Here is a 19,472-nt window from a genome sequence, read left to right as displayed (position 1 = left end):
AACTACAGTGAATCAACTTCTAAATTTGTATGACATGGTGTGATAACAAAGAATGATGTTACCTCATCTTGGAAGGAAGGATTTTAACAATAGTTTTGCCTAACCTGCAATACTGCTTTTTGTATGTGAGTTTCTAATATCATGCCAGCTTGCTGTTGTGTCGTTCGTGTATTCAAGGTTATATCAAGGTAAAATAGAAGAAAGGAACTACTGGCACTACTGTTTAATACCTAGAGTCCCAAAAGAAATCCAAGAGCAGTAGAAAGCAAAAGGAAAGGCATACATCCATATCCTCCTGTATGCTATGATTAATTCTTTGTGGTGTCTCAACAAAAATTCTGCTAAAGCTCTTACAGCCTGGCAAAGAGAAACCACTTCTGGGTGGGGGATTCACTGCAACACATGACCGACGAGAACAGGGACCATCGTCACCCAGCATGGCTGGCAGGAAAGCACAACGGGTGAAAAAACAAAGTATGTGCGAGGTATATCCCTGTTCTTTGATGATTCTCACAGACCATACAGACCCTTCAGAGCTGAGAATGTAAACCAAAATAGCTCTTTTTTTCCTTTCCGTTTTGTTAAGGGGCAGCACCACTGAGAACAGTTGAGTTTCGATGCCTAAATACATCTGCAAACAGAATTATTTACAGACCATTCTTCTTTCACAGATACTAAAATACATGATTTACCAGGATAAAATATCTAAGCGCTGGCAGAAGCAATGAGTATACGCACAGAATACACTCAAGAGACAATAAATGCCTGAGCTACACCTGAAGAACAAGCCCACTGCAAGGCAGTACCAGGTACTGATGTTCAGCACCAGCAGCTCAGTGGTGGGGCAACTTAATTACTTTATACTGCTAGATTAGACAGCCAGGACGGACTGTAATGATGCAATTAGACAGGCTGAACAGTTAGACGGCACATGCCTCTACCAACCGAGCTAGAGAAACAACTCTATTAGCTGGCAATAGTAACAAGAACTTTTCAGCCAATGACAGCTAAAAATGGAAAGACGTGATCCCTCACACTAATATAATAGACTACATTTTCACCATCAGAAAGCTTTTTTATAAAAGTGGCTGAAATGCAAGGCTACACCCCCCCCCCCCCAAAAAAAACCCACCAAACCTAAATCAACACCAACAAGTCATGGTTTCACAAGACTAAAGTTTTAAGCAGATGATTTTATCCTTCTTATGAAAAGCAACTTGAGTTTACCTGACATGTTCTAGCCATTATTTAATTGGGACTTTTAATCTCTTGCCTGCTTCTAGCCAGCCCTGAAGTTATATCCAGAAGTATTCTTGCTTTGCTAATTTCTTTTGCTAATCATTAAATGTATCACAAAATATCAACTAAAAAAGGAAAAGCTAATATGGCTGACCTGCCCTCTGAGTGGAAAATTGCAGGACCTGTAGTGGCAGGTATCTTTGGTGCACAAAACATTTTCATTTCTGAGAAAAACATATTTTTCACAGACAAAATTAGAGCAACTTGCCCTGACCCGTTCTTTCCACCTTATAAGGTCTTCCTGTAATTCATCCTGACCTTGATACATTTGTACCACATGTTCCCTGTGAGGAGTTCACAGGAGTCAACACACACCTGAGAGTGTGTGGCTCTGCCGGAGAGACTTCAGCAAGTAGCCAACTGTCCGAACGTCTGCAGGCAGCAAGCATTGCAGAGTGGACAAAAAGACATTCACTGCAGTTTGAAGGCAGTGTCAAACCCAGCTCTTCCCTGACTCCCTGGTCTGCTCTCTGGAAAACACCTCAAAACCAAAGCCTGCATTCCTAGGGCTGTGCATCTAGAAAGACAGCATTGCTTGAACTTGTCCAATGCTTCCTGGAACAGAAGTTAGCATGGATTGTGATGCAAAGAAGATCCTCTTTAACTTTTATGTCCTCAGACTGGAGGCTAGAACCTGTCTACCAGCTACAGACAGACACAGGCCATATTGCTGTTGGCTGGTGATGCTGCTGCTGCTTAGCATGCCCAACACTACTACTCCCTTAGTCATGCCCACAACACATACACTAATGAAAGCAATGAACATGCAACGTTCACCTCATTATCTAACTTCCTGTCCCAAAGTCAATAAGGCTTTAAAGAACATTGTTTAAAAAAAAATCATTTAAAGAACTAATCTGTGCATTGGAAAAGGGTCTCAAAATTAGCAGAAGGACCAACAATAAGGGAAATGATAATTAAACATAATAGGATAAAACTAAGTGGAGAAATATCTAGGCTAAATAGCAAAGGAAATGATCTCATGACATTTATTAGGCCGTGGACTTGCCATTCAAGAGGGATAATGGTACCTCCACAAAAATGTTTTTTAAACAGCACTTCAGTGACATATTAAAGGAGAGATCTTGAATTTATGTATCTGGAACAGGGGCAGGATAGGACTCCATCTCAACTCCTGCCATAAGCTAGAAAGGGAAACAGCCTTTCTCAGGTGCTTTGTATCAAAGCAAAACAGAATTAACCCAAAAGATTCTATTATAACCACACTTCAGAATCATCATGATTTGGAAATGTAAATTTACTTTTATGACAGAAATAGTTACAAACAGGCCCTTTGGCATCAGCAAGATTAGCTGAGAAAAATACGTGATAGACTGTATCTGTAATGTAGAATTGCTTAGACTGTATTTAGCATTTAGAATTGCCTTTTTTAATCTCTTTTTTTTTTTTAATGACAAGAATACCTTTCTGAAAAGCACTGTTTGAAGCAACAGTTTTGAGAGCACTTGTATGTGTACTATACACAAATTGTCTCGAAGTCAGAAGGTAGCAAGTATGTATCTCACCATACCTTATTTCTTTTCCTCTTCAGAAAGAATACGCGCACATGTATTTAAAGTTCTCAGGAAATCCTAGTTTTATTCCATTTTTTCCTACGATGATTATGGAAAGCATGATTGCTTGTTCACTACACTGATATGGTTTGGGGGGGAGAGGAGGGGAAGAGCAGAGACAAGCAGTCAGCAACACACAGAAAAGGCAAGAGAGATAAACGGACAATGTGACATTTAGATAGATAAAAATCACATCCAAAAGATCAATATAGGAATTCTTAAGAGTTACAAGAACAAAGTATTTTCCCATTGATTTCTTATTTTAAACCATTAACAGAAAAATGGCTAAAGGTAAATACACTACAACATCACTAACACCATCTCTACTGTAGAATTTTTTAAAAAATATTTGTTTATAAAATTTGTTTTTGCTAACAAGATAAAGACAAGAGTCACGACGCAGACAGCCCTAGCTGAATGGTATCCAATGGCAGGGTGGGTCTTTTTTGTTTTGTTTTTAAGACACAGATGGGATTAAGTGCAGTTTTAAAAATAAAATTCCTCTTAAGAATTCTGCTGTTCTATTCTTTTTAACACAAGTACAGTACCTGGCTTCAAATTGTTCCAATAGCAGCTTTTAGAAAGAATCATAAAAATGTTCAAAACCTCTTTTTTGTTTAAATTGACCAAATGGCACCTATTTGCCTGAAGCAATAAAGTATACCGTGTTCACAAGATAAATCGATAGAAGGAAAGAGAGAGGCTGGGGTTTCAGCTGAAGTTAGGCTGCTGAATGCTGACATTATTGATTTTAGCTAGTTCAGCTGGCCTTGTAATTAAAATGTAAATTTGAGAAAGAGATTATGTCCTGACAGAAATGGTGGGATTAGGGGGAGATAAAAACCCCTCAGTGAAAATTCAGAGAAAGAGCAAGCACAGGGTTCCTCAGCTGTGTGGATTTAGACGAAATCTAGCTACTTCAGATTCACTTAAGTTTAATTGAAAAAACGAAGACAGAATATAAACAAGTATTATGAACTTCAACTTTCCTGAAAAAAAAAAAATAAAAATTTCTGTTTCCCATTTGTTGAATCTTAGTCAAGCTGAATGTATGTGATTTATATTAGTACAGATACTCTCCAAGACTGTCAGGAAAATCCAGCAGTTCAGGTACAGTATTTCCCCACTTACACTCTATTGTGTTCATAATGAAAAAAACTGCATGTATTTTACTCAGGGAGCACAATAAGCTTTACTGCCAAGTGAAGAGAACTTTGCAAAGCTTACTTCATATGGACTTGCAGACCCGAGGATTCAAGTCAACGTCTGGGGCACTGCTTCCAAACAATTTCAGTGTTTCAGGATCAGTTCTACTATACTTCTCCATACACAAATGCATGTATGAACAAAATTAACGTAGGTGATCATATGGTAGGAAGATTTCATTATCTCTGAAGGTACTGCTACTCATAAAGGTTGGAGATTTGAATTATATTTCATCCCCGACAGATAACTGATCTTTATGAAACCATCACAAATAAAAGGAATATTCAGTTTCATTCTTTTTTTAATTGGGATCAAATTTCATCTCTACCTACCTAAAAAAATCGGGCTCTTTTCTTGTTAGTATCACCTCATCTACACAGAACTCTAAAATAAGGAAAAAAATAATAAAAGTACCTGTTATGAACAAAAGCATAAAAGTATTCATATAGGGGTAAGACCGTTTAAAACACCATTTCTTGTGGTAGAAAACTGTGTCTTTAATTTTAGATAGACACAGTTTCTTACCTTACTTTTGAACACCACTAAACACATTGCCGTCTGCAGCTGCTAGGGAAGGATGCCGAAATGCCAGAGGTCACTTTAGCAAATATTCTCACAGCACATGTAAGCTGTGTATGCACTCAAAGCAACATCACATGGACAACTGCACATATTAATATTTCTGTATAAATTACACTACTTTTAAAGAGTTGTCAAGGGGTCTTTTATAATCAGAGATTTTAAACAACCAAAAAAGACCTCCCCAGCACCTCTGAATGCATCTATCCTTATATACATTTATCTAAAATTTTAGAATTCTACTTTGGAACTTCTAATTAAACAAAAAATGATAACTATGTTAGTTAACTAGAAGACTTCATTAACATTACATAAATACTTTGTTTGGCTTACTGGAATTACAGAATATGTTCATTTGTTATAATGTTAATTCTCATTCATTAACCCTATTTGTTGTTGTTTTACAATCGTAATGAATCAAAGCAGCAGACTTTAGATTAAAACCTTTCTACACCTTGCATCCTGATCTTTTAAACTTCTTGCTTATCATTTTGCAGTCCCTGGCCATTGCATAGTTCCTATGCGGTACACTACCATCACAAACCGCTTGGAAGTATTAAAAGCATCCTCTGCAGTGACTATTAATTTCTAAGAACTTTAGTAGGAATCAAATATATCCCATGTCCTGTCAGATTTTCTGGGAACCTTATTTACACAGAAGAACCTTGCTAAAAGTGAGGAGGGGTTTGTGTGATCAACTGATTAGGAAGCATCAGAAAAAATATCTACGATCAACTTCTACATGGATGTAGAAGTATTTTATTGGAAATGCTAATAATGTTTTTTTAGAAAATGTGCGGTTACATTCCAAATACTGTATCACAGTAAATTTTACTCAGCTACTGTCCTAAGTGTAGCTATATAGAACATGTGTTTGTACATATAGAGATATATTCAAAACCTGCTAATATATTGAGGCAGCCTTAGTTGTAAGCTTGTAATTAAATACTTCTGATGTTGTATATGCTAAGAAAAATTGAGACCGCACAACACATATTTGATTATAGCACTACAGGACTGGGGTCCTAACTTCAATGTTAAATATCTGTTATCTATATATTTATACCAAATCAATGCATGCTATTTCAATCATGTAACAACTATGATTTTTTTGTAAAGGATTTATAGTAATATTAATAGAAATCTTATTCTAAATACTAGACTCTTGTCTAGGGAGAGAAACAAAACTGTGTGTTAACTGCATTTTCCAAATCTGGGAAAAAGGAACCCAAATTTCATAGGGCAGTGAAAGGTAAGTAGGTAATTCTGCCTGTCCTTCCCCCCACAAAACATCATTTGTTTCTTCCCCTTACAGAAGTCAAGTAATACCCACATGTCCTTATTTAGCCTAGACAGTGTAATTCTAAGTCTCAAATTCAGTTCCTGAGAAGTGTGCTTCATATACTCTGAAGTCTGCAGGTTTGTTTTTGCTGTGGTCTCCACTGAGCTGTTTCCTCCACGTAAAACTGTTCTCCATGTTCTTCACATGCAGGAAGAATTCCTACAGGAAGTTCCTGAGGTACGGAGACCAGACGAATCAAACCAGACTAAAAAGCTACTAGGCTTTTAAAGCAGAACCCAGACAAACTGAGAAATCATTGTAGTAAGGAAGGAAAAAGCTCAAGATTTTTAATTTCCATTTAGCCAGCACATGTGTGTCTATTTAATGATTCAACAGAGAGCAGAACCTCAGCAACTTCATTCCCAAATAAAGATGTCATCAAAAATATTTGTTTTCATTACAACTAAGGCAGGGCACAATCATCTGGTTAATCATGGTGATGCACATTTTTATGGCCTGTAGCTGATGAAAGCAATTGGGCAGACTGCTCTTCAGACATACATCTCGTCCCAAATAAACCCACTTTACATTTTGATGAAATATGAAGCTGCTGTACCAACCCCACACTTATGTTCTCTTACTTGCACTGTGTCATCCTTCAGTCAAGTCTACTTCATGATCATTGCCATGATAATCAAACTCTCTCCTGTGGAAGCCTAGACTTGATCCACACCCTACCATTTTAAAAAGCTATTAAAAAATTACTTTAAGTAAGTTTTTCAAATATGCCTAGCACTGGGGAACACTAACCAATCCTAATAACAGAAAACTAAACAAAGTATTTCCTAAGAGACTAATAATCACTGAAAACAAGTCATTTACTGAGTATTTCAGATATGTTTAGATGTTGTAGTTAGGGATTTGTGCTTTTTCCCCCCATGATTTCCAGAAGATTTTCATGTGCACTATTAAAAAAAACCCAACAAACACACACAAAATAGAGGAAAACTTAAGTGTAAAATCAACAGATAATCATTCTGCGTCAACTAAATGTGTTTGATACTTCTGTGGGGTAAAAAAGACCAGTAGGAAAGCCATAATTTCTTCACAGGTCAAAATAAGTGTTTTCTATTTCATCTTATCCACACTTGCAGACGTGCTCTTACTGCCATGTCTAGCTTTAAATCTGTTATATAAAACAGAAAAACAGCCTTTTTATGGGAGAAACCTCATTTAGATGTAGGATAAAAGAGCACATTACTATTGTATGCAGCAAATAAAACCACTGTTTTCCTACTTCCTACATCAAAAATGAAGGAGACAAACAGAGCTAAGAAAGAGTCAGCATACTGAAGGTACACAGCAACATGTGGTTAGATAACATGCAGGGCTTCAAACGCAGTGCTGCTGTGCTCAGCATGACACAGATAAAACATTAGTACTTGACCACACAAACAAAAACGTTTAAAAGCATTTAGAAAATCTTTTCTGTAGGGAATTAAAAAAAAAGTCAGATTCCAATAAATTAGTAATTAATTTTCCTATTTTTTTAATCTCTAATGACGATTCTATTATATTCCACATTTCTGAGGCAGTTTTACTTTTAATCATTGTGTCCTCTGCATGTCCTGATGGATGCCAGTCAAGAGAATAAAACTTTTTAAAACAATATGCATGAAAGTCTGCTGCTTAGGTACAGATTAGAGTACACCTAGTCAACACAAACATGCGCAATTTTCTGAATAAAAGCCACAAAATGCATGACTTCTATGGCTTCAAATCTGAAAATTCAATCACTCATTTGACTATGCAATATTTTGTTGTTATTTCTAATATAGGCTTTTCAATGTTCAGGGAAAATGCAAAAGCTATTGTCGTGGTTTCAGCTGGGATACAGTTAACTTTCTTCCTGGCGCCTGGTGTAGCACTATGTTTTGGATTTGGGATGAGAACAGTGATGATAGTGCACTAAAGTTTGTGGTTGTTGCTAAGCCCTCAAGGCCTTTTCTGCTCCTCACACCACCCCGCCAGCGAGGAGGCTGAGGGGGACACAAGAAATTTGGAGGAGACACAGCCGGGACAGCTGACCCCAACTGACCAAAGGGATATTCCTTACCATATGATGTCATCCTCAGTATATAAAGCTGGGGGAAGAAAGAAGAGGGGGACATTCAGAGTTAACAGCGTTTGTCTTCCCAAGTAACCTTTATACGTGATGGAGCCCTGGAGATGGCTGAACACTTCCCTGCCAATGGGAAGCAGTGAATGAATTCCTTGGTTTGCTTTGCTTGCGTGCGCGGCTTTTGCTCTACCTATTAAACTGTCTGTATCTCAACCCACAAGTTTTTCCTCACTTTTACCCTTCAAATTCTGCCCCCCCATCACAGCTGGGGGGAGTGAGCAAGTGGCTGCGTGGTTCTAGCTGCTGGCTGGGGTTAAACCATGACAGCTATAAAAACCCCACAACTTTAATGAATGGTCACAATAGCAAGTTCATTCATGTTTCTAAAATGCTCTAGAATAGCTTGTGTAGTCAGAAGCACTCCTAATTCTATTTAGAAAACAGGTGGTGACTTCACTACTAAGGAAATAGTCTGGGTTCGTAAACCTTATTTGCTCAACTGGGGTATAAGCTTGCTTTCTCATGTTGCTTTCTCATGTTGACATTTAAAAAAAAAAAAAGCCACTTAACACACAGAAAAGGCATGACCCAGACACCATCAGATTACGAAAGGCACTGTGGGGACATCTAACCCACAAAGGCACGTCATTGAGATGGGAATAGGAAATAATTTCTGAAATGGATAGAACTAACCCTTGGGATTTTAGAATTGCAGCTTTGATCCTGATATGAAAGAAATCCCAAGCAGGCTTTAAAATGCAATGTGAAGCACTGAAGTAGCTATCAGGGACCTAAAACCATTTTGGCTTAAGGCTCAAATACAAGAGAAATAAACTGATTAACCAGATTTGAAATAATGGTTTGTGTTCTCAACTGTACACTCATTTCTCACATAATTTTGGATAAGGATGAAACTTGATAACTGCTTCCATGCTAATATTCCCTCCCAGACAGCTTCCTCATGTCACCACTTGTAAGATGGCAATAGCACTTCCCGGTATCTCAAAGTAGTATTGCATAAGTTCATGAATGCACGCACTGAGACACAGGCCAGAATTATGAATTGAGAAAACCCATTAGTAGGCAACAATTGCTGGAGGTGGGTGCTTTGAACTAGATCCAAGAATTGTTCCATTTTTACATGGAAAAGCATGCCTCTCAAGCCGCATCACTTCCCATATGGTTCACAGCTCAGCTGCAAGCTATGCCAAGACCAACAAGGGCAAGAAAGAATCCCTTACCCTGGTGTCAGCACCAAGTTCTGTCTATGGCACAAGAACAATGTCAGAAGCTGCACAGTTCCATCCCTCACCTTATCCACCTTAAGGCTTTAAGCCAATGCAACAGCTGACTGGCAAAGGCTGGAATGCAGGAGATCTCAAGGGGAAACAAGATTTTATCTCTCCCTAAAGCTTTCTTTTAAATGAATAATTCCTCAATTTTTAAGGGGTTAGCAATACTAGCCATACAAGGGCAAGTTACTCTTCAAGAGATACAAGCACCATCACTGCAGAGTGCTGAGAACCAGAGCAACCCTATGAAAATTATTTCCACGGCGCTGTTTCTTTTTCAGCCCAATATTCCTCTTTAGCAACACAATGTATTTAAAATGGCTCACTGGTAGCACAGGGTGACAGGGTGGCTGGTCTCTTGTCTGTTGCAGACATCAGGTGCAAGTGTAAATAAGGATTATACAAATGGGAGGTCGTTAAAAGTCTGGTAATGCTAATTTGGCATGACACCCCTAATGGGTTATATCTTCACACTTCAGTTATCTAATCACCTAAATTCTTTTAACAAATTTACATTTCATCTTATACATGGAGATTCAAATTGACTTGTTTAATTCCCCTTCCACCCAAACTGTACCCGTGCTCAGTTCATCTTATACATTAAATATCACAATCCATTTTGAGATCACCAGCTACATATACACACAGATAATACAACTGGACATCTATATACCTATGCATACAAAACTTCCCCTGTCTCTAAATATCTTTTCATTTTCCACAAACTTTTCAGATCTCAGGAGAGTCACAAACACACATATGCATAATCAGAAATAGCACCTCAGCTTGAAATTTACTTTGTTGATAGGATAATTCTGTTTTCCTAAGAGAAGTGAAAGGGAATAAAGTGATTTTTAAATCAGTAATTTAAATGTCACATTTCAATCCATTTCCACAGTCACGTTTTACAACTCTGTTATCCTGTTTAGTATAAAAAGTTAATCTGAGGAGCTGTTCACTTTTCCTGTTTTTTTCACGAAAAGTAACAACACAAAGAAAAAAAGCTTGCTTTAAATTGTTCACACCTTCTACCTAACCCTGAGATTTTATTTTACAGGAAGGTTTAATGTTCCAGTTAGAACACTCCACTTGTACAGACTTTAATTTTTTCAGATCAGAGTCCTCATGAACTAAATGTGAACTAAAGAAATGTAGCAAAAAAACCACCTGGATTATATTAAGATAAAGCTGAAGTCACTGCTATGATAACCGCACTTGCATATGGGACAAAGAACCATATTAAATTAGAAAGGTGGCTGCCTAACACAGTCAACTCTTGATATTAACATGCTACTATGAAATCAAGATATTCTTGTGTATTTTATTAGTATAATTCACTTTTCTAAACAAAGCGTGCCAAAGGGATGCTTATTTTGGTTTTGCTTATTAAAACATGCAGAAAAGAACCCAGTAGAGCAAATATAGTTCTCCATTTTCCTCATGCATACCTGAAGTAATTACACAGAAGTCAGTTGATTTATGCAATAGTTATATATCGGCTTCTGAAATAGATTTTGAACTGATCAGTTGGCCCAAAAAAGCACTTAAGTACATAAAGATAGAAGAAAGCACATGCTTTAAAGATTACCTGAATTCTTTTCAGGAATTCTGAATTCTTAGCAGACTTTTTCCTAAACTGGGGACTCACATAAGAACTTTAAATGGCAGCAAGAAAAGCTGAATGACTTCAGGAACATCAAGAATGGTTCACCTCTTCCAAAATGCTATTTTAAACAAGCATATCAGATAAAGAACAGCCAAGTGTGACCATTAGCTCCTACATAACTATATGTATACAAAATGAGAGAGGGTTTGCTTTCTGACTGATTGGCTTCTTCACTATGATATATTTTCCTATCAGCAATAGTTGAAATACAAATTGGGAATTTCTTAATCCATTTTATACAATTTTTTAAAATATCCTTGAGTAGATAATAGGCTTGTTCTTTCACCCTCTTCCATGAGGAAGAATTCAAATAGCAGCAAAGTATTGTGTTGGTGTGATACAAAGGGTGGTAAGGTGCTTTATTTTTTAAAAATATGTGTCCATGAGAAAGACGGGGGAGGAAAGGGAGAGAGGGAGAAAGGAAAGAGATGAGTACATTATACTTTCAGTGGAAGTTCACAAATATAAACAGAACTTTTGCACATTAAGATTCATCAGGCTGCTGCTAAAGATATGAAAAACAAGTTCCAGTGCCTGGAAATATTAAGAAAATACCAGTTTTGGCACAAGGAAGGAAAAAAACCAAAGAAGAACCACAGCTATGTTAATAACTAACCCCACTTGCTCATTTATTTACTATCACTACCACTGTTTTGTGACTCTTTCTTTATACTCTTGGCCACGTACGCATAAGAAGTTTTTCACAACTAAGGCTGCTACCCCTCTCTTCCATTATATCCTCTTCTGGAAGTCCTGCTGTTCGCAATAATTAGAACTTACTCAGTATTTATTGCAAGACTGAGGCAGTTGGGATAGCCAACATACTCTGGTATAATTTTATCAAAATATAACACTTTTTTCCATGAACAAAAAAATAAAAAGCTGCCCAGTTCCTGAGTTTGTGTCCTACAGCCCTTCCCCACTGTTCTGTTCCTCTAACACGTCCATCTGCTTTCCATTTCATTCTCTCTGTACACCGTTTCATTTCATCTTCCCCAACTCTTGGTTGGACAAAGTAAGGCCCTACAGACTGTTTCAAGCAACATATATGCTAAGAGTGATGCCAAACCACATTGCAACTACCTGCTCACTAGGGCACTAGTCTAATCTCGGTCGTCTATATAGTTGCTAATTTCCACATTTTATTAAAGGCATAGAGGAATGGAGACATCTAACTCCTTCAAACAAACAGGAACCAGCCAGTTGGACTTGCTGCAAGTCCTTAGATGGGGAACACAGATACGTAGATCATCAATGGAGGCCTTACTTCCCAGAGTGTCCTGGTAGGTGAAGTCTAGATGGGGTAGATGAACTGAGGCTACTGAGGGTAGCAGGGTTTCACACCTAGAGATGTCCTTGAGCTGACCCCAGACACTACAGGTGATCATTAGTGATCATCTTTCACTGTCTGTAGCCAAATTTGATGGCAGAAGACAGTAAAAAGATCACTTGAGCTACATCATCTTGGGTTTACATAGGCACACCCCCTTGTTTTAGCAAAAAGAAACATTTGGCTTATACAGGTAATAGCTGCAGCCTGACTTTTATGATCCAAACCCCAGATAAGTTAAAAATAAGCATGAAAAGCATTGAAAAACGCACAACACAGCATCAGTCTTACACAAATACTCAAGGAGAAATGTAGAAGCAAGAAACTTATTACAGTGTCCAAGGTTTTTAACTTCTATGTGATGGCAGCTATGCTCTCCTCTACAATGTACAGAAATCTTCTGAATCTTAAAATACATAATGTTATACAGAAGTAAAACTGCAGACTCTTAATAAGCTAAACGTACAAAGGACAAAGAGCAATGCACTGAAATTTAAGTATTTGAGATGAACTTTCCTCAGTAACTCCCCTCTCAGTTTCACAAAAACACATTAAAAGTATATCTTTATTTTTAAAAAACATCTTTAGAATGCATTAAAAGAAGGCAAGATTATATTTTGTCATCTGGTATGTGCTCAGTGGCTATAATTCTGCACTTGAAGGCTGAGCTCCGTTTAACATCTTGTGATAGCAACACCCAAACAAAAAAACCCAACCTTTCTTCTGAGCTGTAAGTTGGCCACCCTACAGGAGGAAGCTGCTGCACATCTCCAACTCCTTGTAATGCAGGTGATAGTACAAAACCTTATCCCATCTCACCAGACTGTTACCAGTATTTCTAATACTTAGGCTCATTTAGAGCTTTACTTTGCAATCCCTGCACTCCCAGTATGTGTTTAGCACACTTATAAGCATACACGGTGCCGCTTCTGGCTCTAAACTACAGTGGAACATGATGGAATGAAATAAGCTTCTCATCTCAGTTGCTCTTGCTCCTAGAAACTATTTGTTTATCTAGAGCCAATCGCTGCTCCCGTATCTGTGCAATGACTTCCTCATAGCACTCCAAGATTACCCACACCGCTGATCACTTTATTACTTCAGAATGGCTGTTTATTTACTTTAGTGCAGCAGTAACATGCAGGGATAAACCTTGTCACAGCTGGGCAAACTCACCATATTCCTTACGCAGGTGGTCTGGAATGTGGGGCTCATAACCTTCCTTCTCAGGGACCTCCACAAATTCATCTTCATCCTCATCGTCATCATCGTCATCCGAGGCTTTCATCTACAGAGAGATTTTTGTTGATTTTTGTTTCAAATGTGAAGACTGCTTTTCATTTCCCTTCACAATGAAAATATTTCGCAGACATCTTGATAGCCCTACTGAGACTGCCCTATGTCAAAAGTATTTCCCTCATTATGTATTTAATCTTTATCTAAGATTAGGCTTTTGCTTAACATTTTATCTCTAAAGCCATACTCTATCCTAAGGGCTTCTTTAAAGCCCTTTTTATCCATTAGAACACATGCAGTTGGTGAAGTCTGAGAAAGTGTGAAGCTATAATATAAGACCAAAAAAATCTTAAAATAACATAAAGATTTTTACTTAATGAGCACATTATAGCCTTATCTCTTCTCCTTTGGTTGATTTTACTCATTTAGCTGCACCCAAATAGTCTGTGGCATGTTAAATAGTATCACAAATTGTTTAAGAGCTCAAAACCAAAGCAGGCAAACAGGAGGGGAAGCTGATGGACTGGCAAGCTAATATTGAGCAAAGTAAGAATATTCAGATCTGTATACTACAGTGTTTTACTGTGTTTCTTCACAACAGCAGTAAAAATAAGTTCATACATTCTTTTCTTAACTAATTTGGTAGATCCTAACCATTCATAACATTAGACTGCACACATTACTGTCAAGACCAACGAAAAGGGATTTTTAAAATGTGCACTTGGTCTATACTGCAGTCTGGAATTGAACATCTATGAGTAGCAGAAAAATAAAAATGGAGTTCCTACCAAGTAACCAGGGTAATTCACTCACATAAGTGGCTTCCTATATATCATTTCAGCTAGCTACTACTGTATATGTCCCAGCAAGTCTCTACATTATTTTTTTCCTAAGCTTTTTCCATACCTGATAATTAATTTTTCTTCTTTACTACACGTAAGCTAAAAGAATCTGTGCCACCTCAGACATGGCCCGTACTATTAGAACTTTAAAACAGCAAATGCCAACTACCTTAAAAAGGCAGCAATGATGAAGGTTTTATGCTTTGTCTCCTTTGCCCACCTTGGGAGTCACCAAATTCTTAACAACATAATTAGCACATTATTGTATGTTTGCCATGCCCCTTTCCAAGTCTAGGGGGGTACCCACTAAAACCAACCTTAACACAGGCTATCAACTTCGCTGCAGCAAGCCCAAGCCATAGATAAGAAATGGCATAATTTTTACCATTTTCAGCTGTGTTCTTGACTTCTCTTACTGCACCTGACTTACGATGATATTCATATCAACTACTCATTGTTACAAGCGCAAGAGGATACTGCAGGTTTTGCCTGCAGCAGAATTTTCCCAATTTAATTCACTACCCTAATCTCATGTCACAGCTGCACAGCTGAGTTACTTTAAATCATACGTATACTCTGAAACCAAAAAACCTAGAAACCAATCTTGGTTTATTGGATGTAGTTGAAAATTCAAAAGAAATAATAAATTAAAAAAAAAATCAGCTTTTCTTTTTGGTTAGTATTATTTGTAAACTGGACTGAATTAATTTCCCTTAAAGAACATTAATTGATCTTAATATACACATTGATACACTTTAATATATAATGAATGGATGGTGCAAGGTAGAAGTACAATTCTTACCTTTGTTTAAAAAATGACTTTAAGCAAGCTGGAGTTCCAGTGAAAAAAAAAAAAGAAAAAGATTCACTATCCTGAAGAACAGAGTAGATTTACTACTGCATTCATACCAGAAAACACCTAGTTAGTCTTAATTTTAAAATAAAGTCTCAGCATAATCATGTTTGAAAGTATCCTGCTGCCACAGATAGGTAACAACCACAAGGTAGTCTCTTCAGCCCAATTATCACTACCTCGAGAGCTGACAAGCTTCAGGTTACACTGGAGGATCCTGCACCCTTGTTTACTTTTTGTTTCCCATTACAATAATTTTTCCTCACTTAAAAGAAAGAAGCAATTCAGGCCCTACCTGTTCACGGCCAAGACAGATGCACGCTGAACTTGACCTCTGCAGCAGAAACCAAAATAGAGTTCTAATGCAAAGAAAGGATCAAATATTCTACCACTAATCACAAACTCACAAAGGCACTAGACATGAAAGAAGCACATCTGTGTTAAACTGCAACTTTTAAGAAGACCTTCCTGATGGCCTTTAGAAAGAAAAACATCAGGTTTTGTACTCTGCACAACAGAAGATGGCTAGAAGTTGAAGAGAAGTTAGTTTGTTTGTATTTTGGTTTCAAAATTCTGCTGGTGTTGTCACCCCTTTTTTATCTGTCAGGGGCAATTAATTAAATTCAGAAATAACATCCACTCCTATTTCTCCACCTAGGAGCAGGGCAACATCAGATTTTCCATACTCAGGTTTCATTCCTCATTTAGCTATTAAAAAAGATTTCACAAGCTAAAACTTGCCATGGATGATCTTAGTCTACAGCTTTGTGTCATAATGTAAAAGCTGACTAACTTTCACGTTATAAAACAGGGAAAGTAAATTCAGTGTATTTCTGCAGTTTTTACTCATAAGTTGTCTGTAAGCAAAGTAACAGCAACAGGTTTAAGGAATTGAGAAATAATGTCAAACTTTAAGAGAAAGAAAACGCAGTTCAGAGTGATCATTTAACTTAAATCATCAGATTATACATAAAATATCAGTGAGTATAATACAAGTACTCATGTGCGTGGCATATCTGAGAGGACTAGAAAGAATTCAGGAGAGTACTATCTTTAACTGAAATTTCTCCTAATGTGTTCATATGCTGTTGGAGGCACGTAGCTCTCTGTGCATTAATATAGTAAAATTCAGCGGACTTCACTAATCCTCAGCTTGAAAACTGCATTAGAAGGAACTTTGCTGTATTACCTGCACAGTCTAAAACTTTAAAGCACATGAAAAGCCTGGCAGAGAAAAGGCATAATCAGATGCAAATTCACTTTGTTTAGGTACAATCCATGAACTGTGCATTCAAGTACTATAGAAAACATTAATCATAGGAAACTGTAATTTTTGTTATCAGTCTAACACTAATCAAAAGGGAAACCTGTCACTACCGCTGACCTGTGAAACGTCCCAATTATACTCTTCGGAAATGACAGGAGCACTTAACTTCCTCACTGAGTAAATGACGACGATCAATCAAGTTTGAATAACAATGAGCCACGGAGCTGAAAATTATTTTTTGTATAGAATCTACCCAGGAATTTATGAAAGGTGAAAAGCAACCCAAGGTTTTAGGGGCATTATGGCTTTCAGCTAGTGCAGTGCATATCAAACACTAAACAGAATTTATGTGTTTTAATTTTCTAAAAGGTAGATGTGGACTTGGTGCTACAATGCATAACATATAATGCCAGATTTTAAATATGGGGGTCATTTTCATAAAATATTATGCTTATTGTTCACACCCTTGAATTTCCCTGGGGTCTTCTATTAAATTTAGATTTCCTGTAAAAAAAAAAATAAATTAACTGCTTAGCTAACTATAAGGAACTAAGATCCCTTTTCCCTTCAAACAGACATAAAGTCTTTATTTTGATATAATCTTTAACAAGATAAATAAGTTATCTTTTTACTTTAAAACATTAAAGTCATCACTGGTCGAAATTCAAAAAGTTGTATGGCAGTAGTGGGTAGTTATATTTCAATTTACTTCATTCCAGTGGTACTTCATCAGAACCATTCCATTTACGCTGTTTGGCTCCATTCCCTTCCTACCGAAAGGAGGAGAGTTCATGGGCAACATTATTAGTCAGAAAAATATTTTTTGTTTTAATTCCACTTTTCAAACACGAAGAAAGCTCCAAAGCAAGCTCTACAGATGCAGTATGAAGATCAGCCACCTATTAGCTACTTTTCCACTACAGGTAAACTTTTTCAGTCAATTAAAAAAAAATAAAAATCAACAATCCACAATTAAATGAGAAGAAATTAATATTTAAGACACCATTTTGAATGGCAGAATTCGTACATTATAATGGTTTAGGAATGAGTAGTTAGGTACTCGCAAACAAGAAAAATGAGACTATGATAAAAACAAGCACTGTGCCATTTCTAGTGTGCCATATCTGAAGGAAAGTAAAGCATAAGCTCCAGTGATAGATACTACAACGTAAAGCTTTTCTTGTAGTGTACAGGATTAAATACCTCTAAGATAAGTACTTACGCAACTGCTTGTTTCTCAATAACGTGTCAAAGAACGTGGGGAAAAACGTCCTGTTCTCAAATCTACTCTAATTATCAGGTGATACGAGGCAAGTCACTAACACAGTTTGGCAGTCTTATCAGAGACGAAGGCTGAACCACCTTCTCTCTGTCACTAGGGGATGGTCCATCTGAAGGGAGATTCCCAGACATCAGAGGCCACTTGCACCACCGCCGCTCCTCAAGTAGCATGGAGAAAGTTTTCCTGCTCGGTGTTAATCTGCTCTATAATGCTGAAATTTATTTTATTTATTTACCTAAATGAATCATGCCTTGGTAAAACTACGTGTTGGGTTTTTTTAATGTGGTAGTATTCCTGACTAGGTATCTCACTGAGAGAGGAAACAGGATTTAACTAGACAATTCCCAGATTCTTAGGCTGAACTTATTTACATATGAGAATACATTTAAAAGAAAAAGAAAAAGACAGAAAATATACATGCATTATCTTAATTGTAATCAGAGCTAGAATGTCTCCTCCTTTTAATTTTCATTAAAAACTTAAAATAGTGCTGACTTTTCCAGCTAGACAAGCATAATCAAACCATTTGCTTCCAAATTCATTAAAAAAAAAGAAACATCTGTTTTTTCAAGTATCTACCTCCATCATCTGAAAAATACTGAAAACAAATATTGGATGCTAACTGAAATGCAATTGTATCATACTCTGGAATCAACACTCCAAGAGCCTCCAGCTGTTAGTGTAGCTCAGTGCAACCACAGCTTCAGTTAAATGCCTTCATCCATCCCAACCAGTAATAAGTGAAAAAAAACCCCCTCCACCCCACCACCCAACACTTGGAAAGATGTAAAGAAAAGGCTTTGGTCCTTTTCGCAGTTTTATACAAATTGATTGCTACATTCTGTTATGAGGATTTAAAAACCTGAGCCTCTGCAATCATAATTAAAGCAAGCAATAAAATGACTAAAATATAAAATGCACTCAGTTTATAGGACTAGATGTACAGCGTTTACTAATTATTTTAGAAAAAGAAGGAAGGAAAAAGATAGCACATGAAGAAGTCATATCTACTTACTAAACCACCACTGGCAAACTACAGCTGGGACCATTAAATAAATTTTGCATGGTCTAATTAACTTGGTTTGCAATCTCAATTACTTTTCACCCAAGAAATCACTTTTGTTCAGTTTTATGTGTGTCTGTTTCCCTTTTTAAAAAAAAAAAAATGATGTAAGGCATCCTCAGACAAGTGAACTCTAAACTTCATTTGTCTTTCAGCAGGCTTGATGGCTATGCATTTAAAAACCCATTCTATCTTATAAACTAAAAATTAAATGTACTCAGCTGTGATGGTCGTCATTGCATCTGCTATTTATATGCTAATACCCTCACTGGAAGATCTTGCAAATTATTCCACCACGCCAATATCTCATGTGCATCTACTCAAAGCCAACTAAATATTTTTCTAGAGGCAGAAGATTTTGGTTAGGGAACCAGAATATTTATTGACACAGAACCTAGTTAAAGGGCCAACCTTAAGCAAATACATTTTTATTCACCACAACACAAAACATGCTTCAGTCATCTTAAATGAAATTTGGGGATATTCCACGTAAGCAAATGCTGACTGGGTAAAAATAATTTCTTCAGTGCCAGTAACTGCAAGTGAATAATCAAATAGCGTATCTTACATGTAAGGACT

General features: G+C 37.0%; 1 protein-coding gene across 1 annotated transcript in view; it reads right to left on the bottom strand.

Annotated features, from left to right (window-relative positions):
• The window catches only part of UVSSA (UV stimulated scaffold protein A), a 55,580-nt gene that overhangs the window by 17,000 nt on the left and 19,108 nt on the right, over positions 1-19,472 (bottom strand). Inside the window, exon 7 of the mRNA XM_074147298.1 lies at positions 13,527-13,638. Coding sequence (XP_074003399.1) covers positions 13,527-13,638 — 112 coding nt within the window. The remainder of the gene's footprint in view (positions 1-13,526; positions 13,639-19,472) is intronic.

This window comes from Numenius arquata, chromosome 5 (assembly GCF_964106895.1).
Source record: "Numenius arquata chromosome 5, bNumArq3.hap1.1, whole genome shotgun sequence".
Taxonomy (NCBI): Eukaryota; Metazoa; Chordata; class Aves; order Charadriiformes; family Scolopacidae; genus Numenius; species Numenius arquata.
The sequence above is the reverse complement of the archived record's forward strand: the minus strand, read 5'-3'. Positions and strand labels throughout refer to the sequence as shown.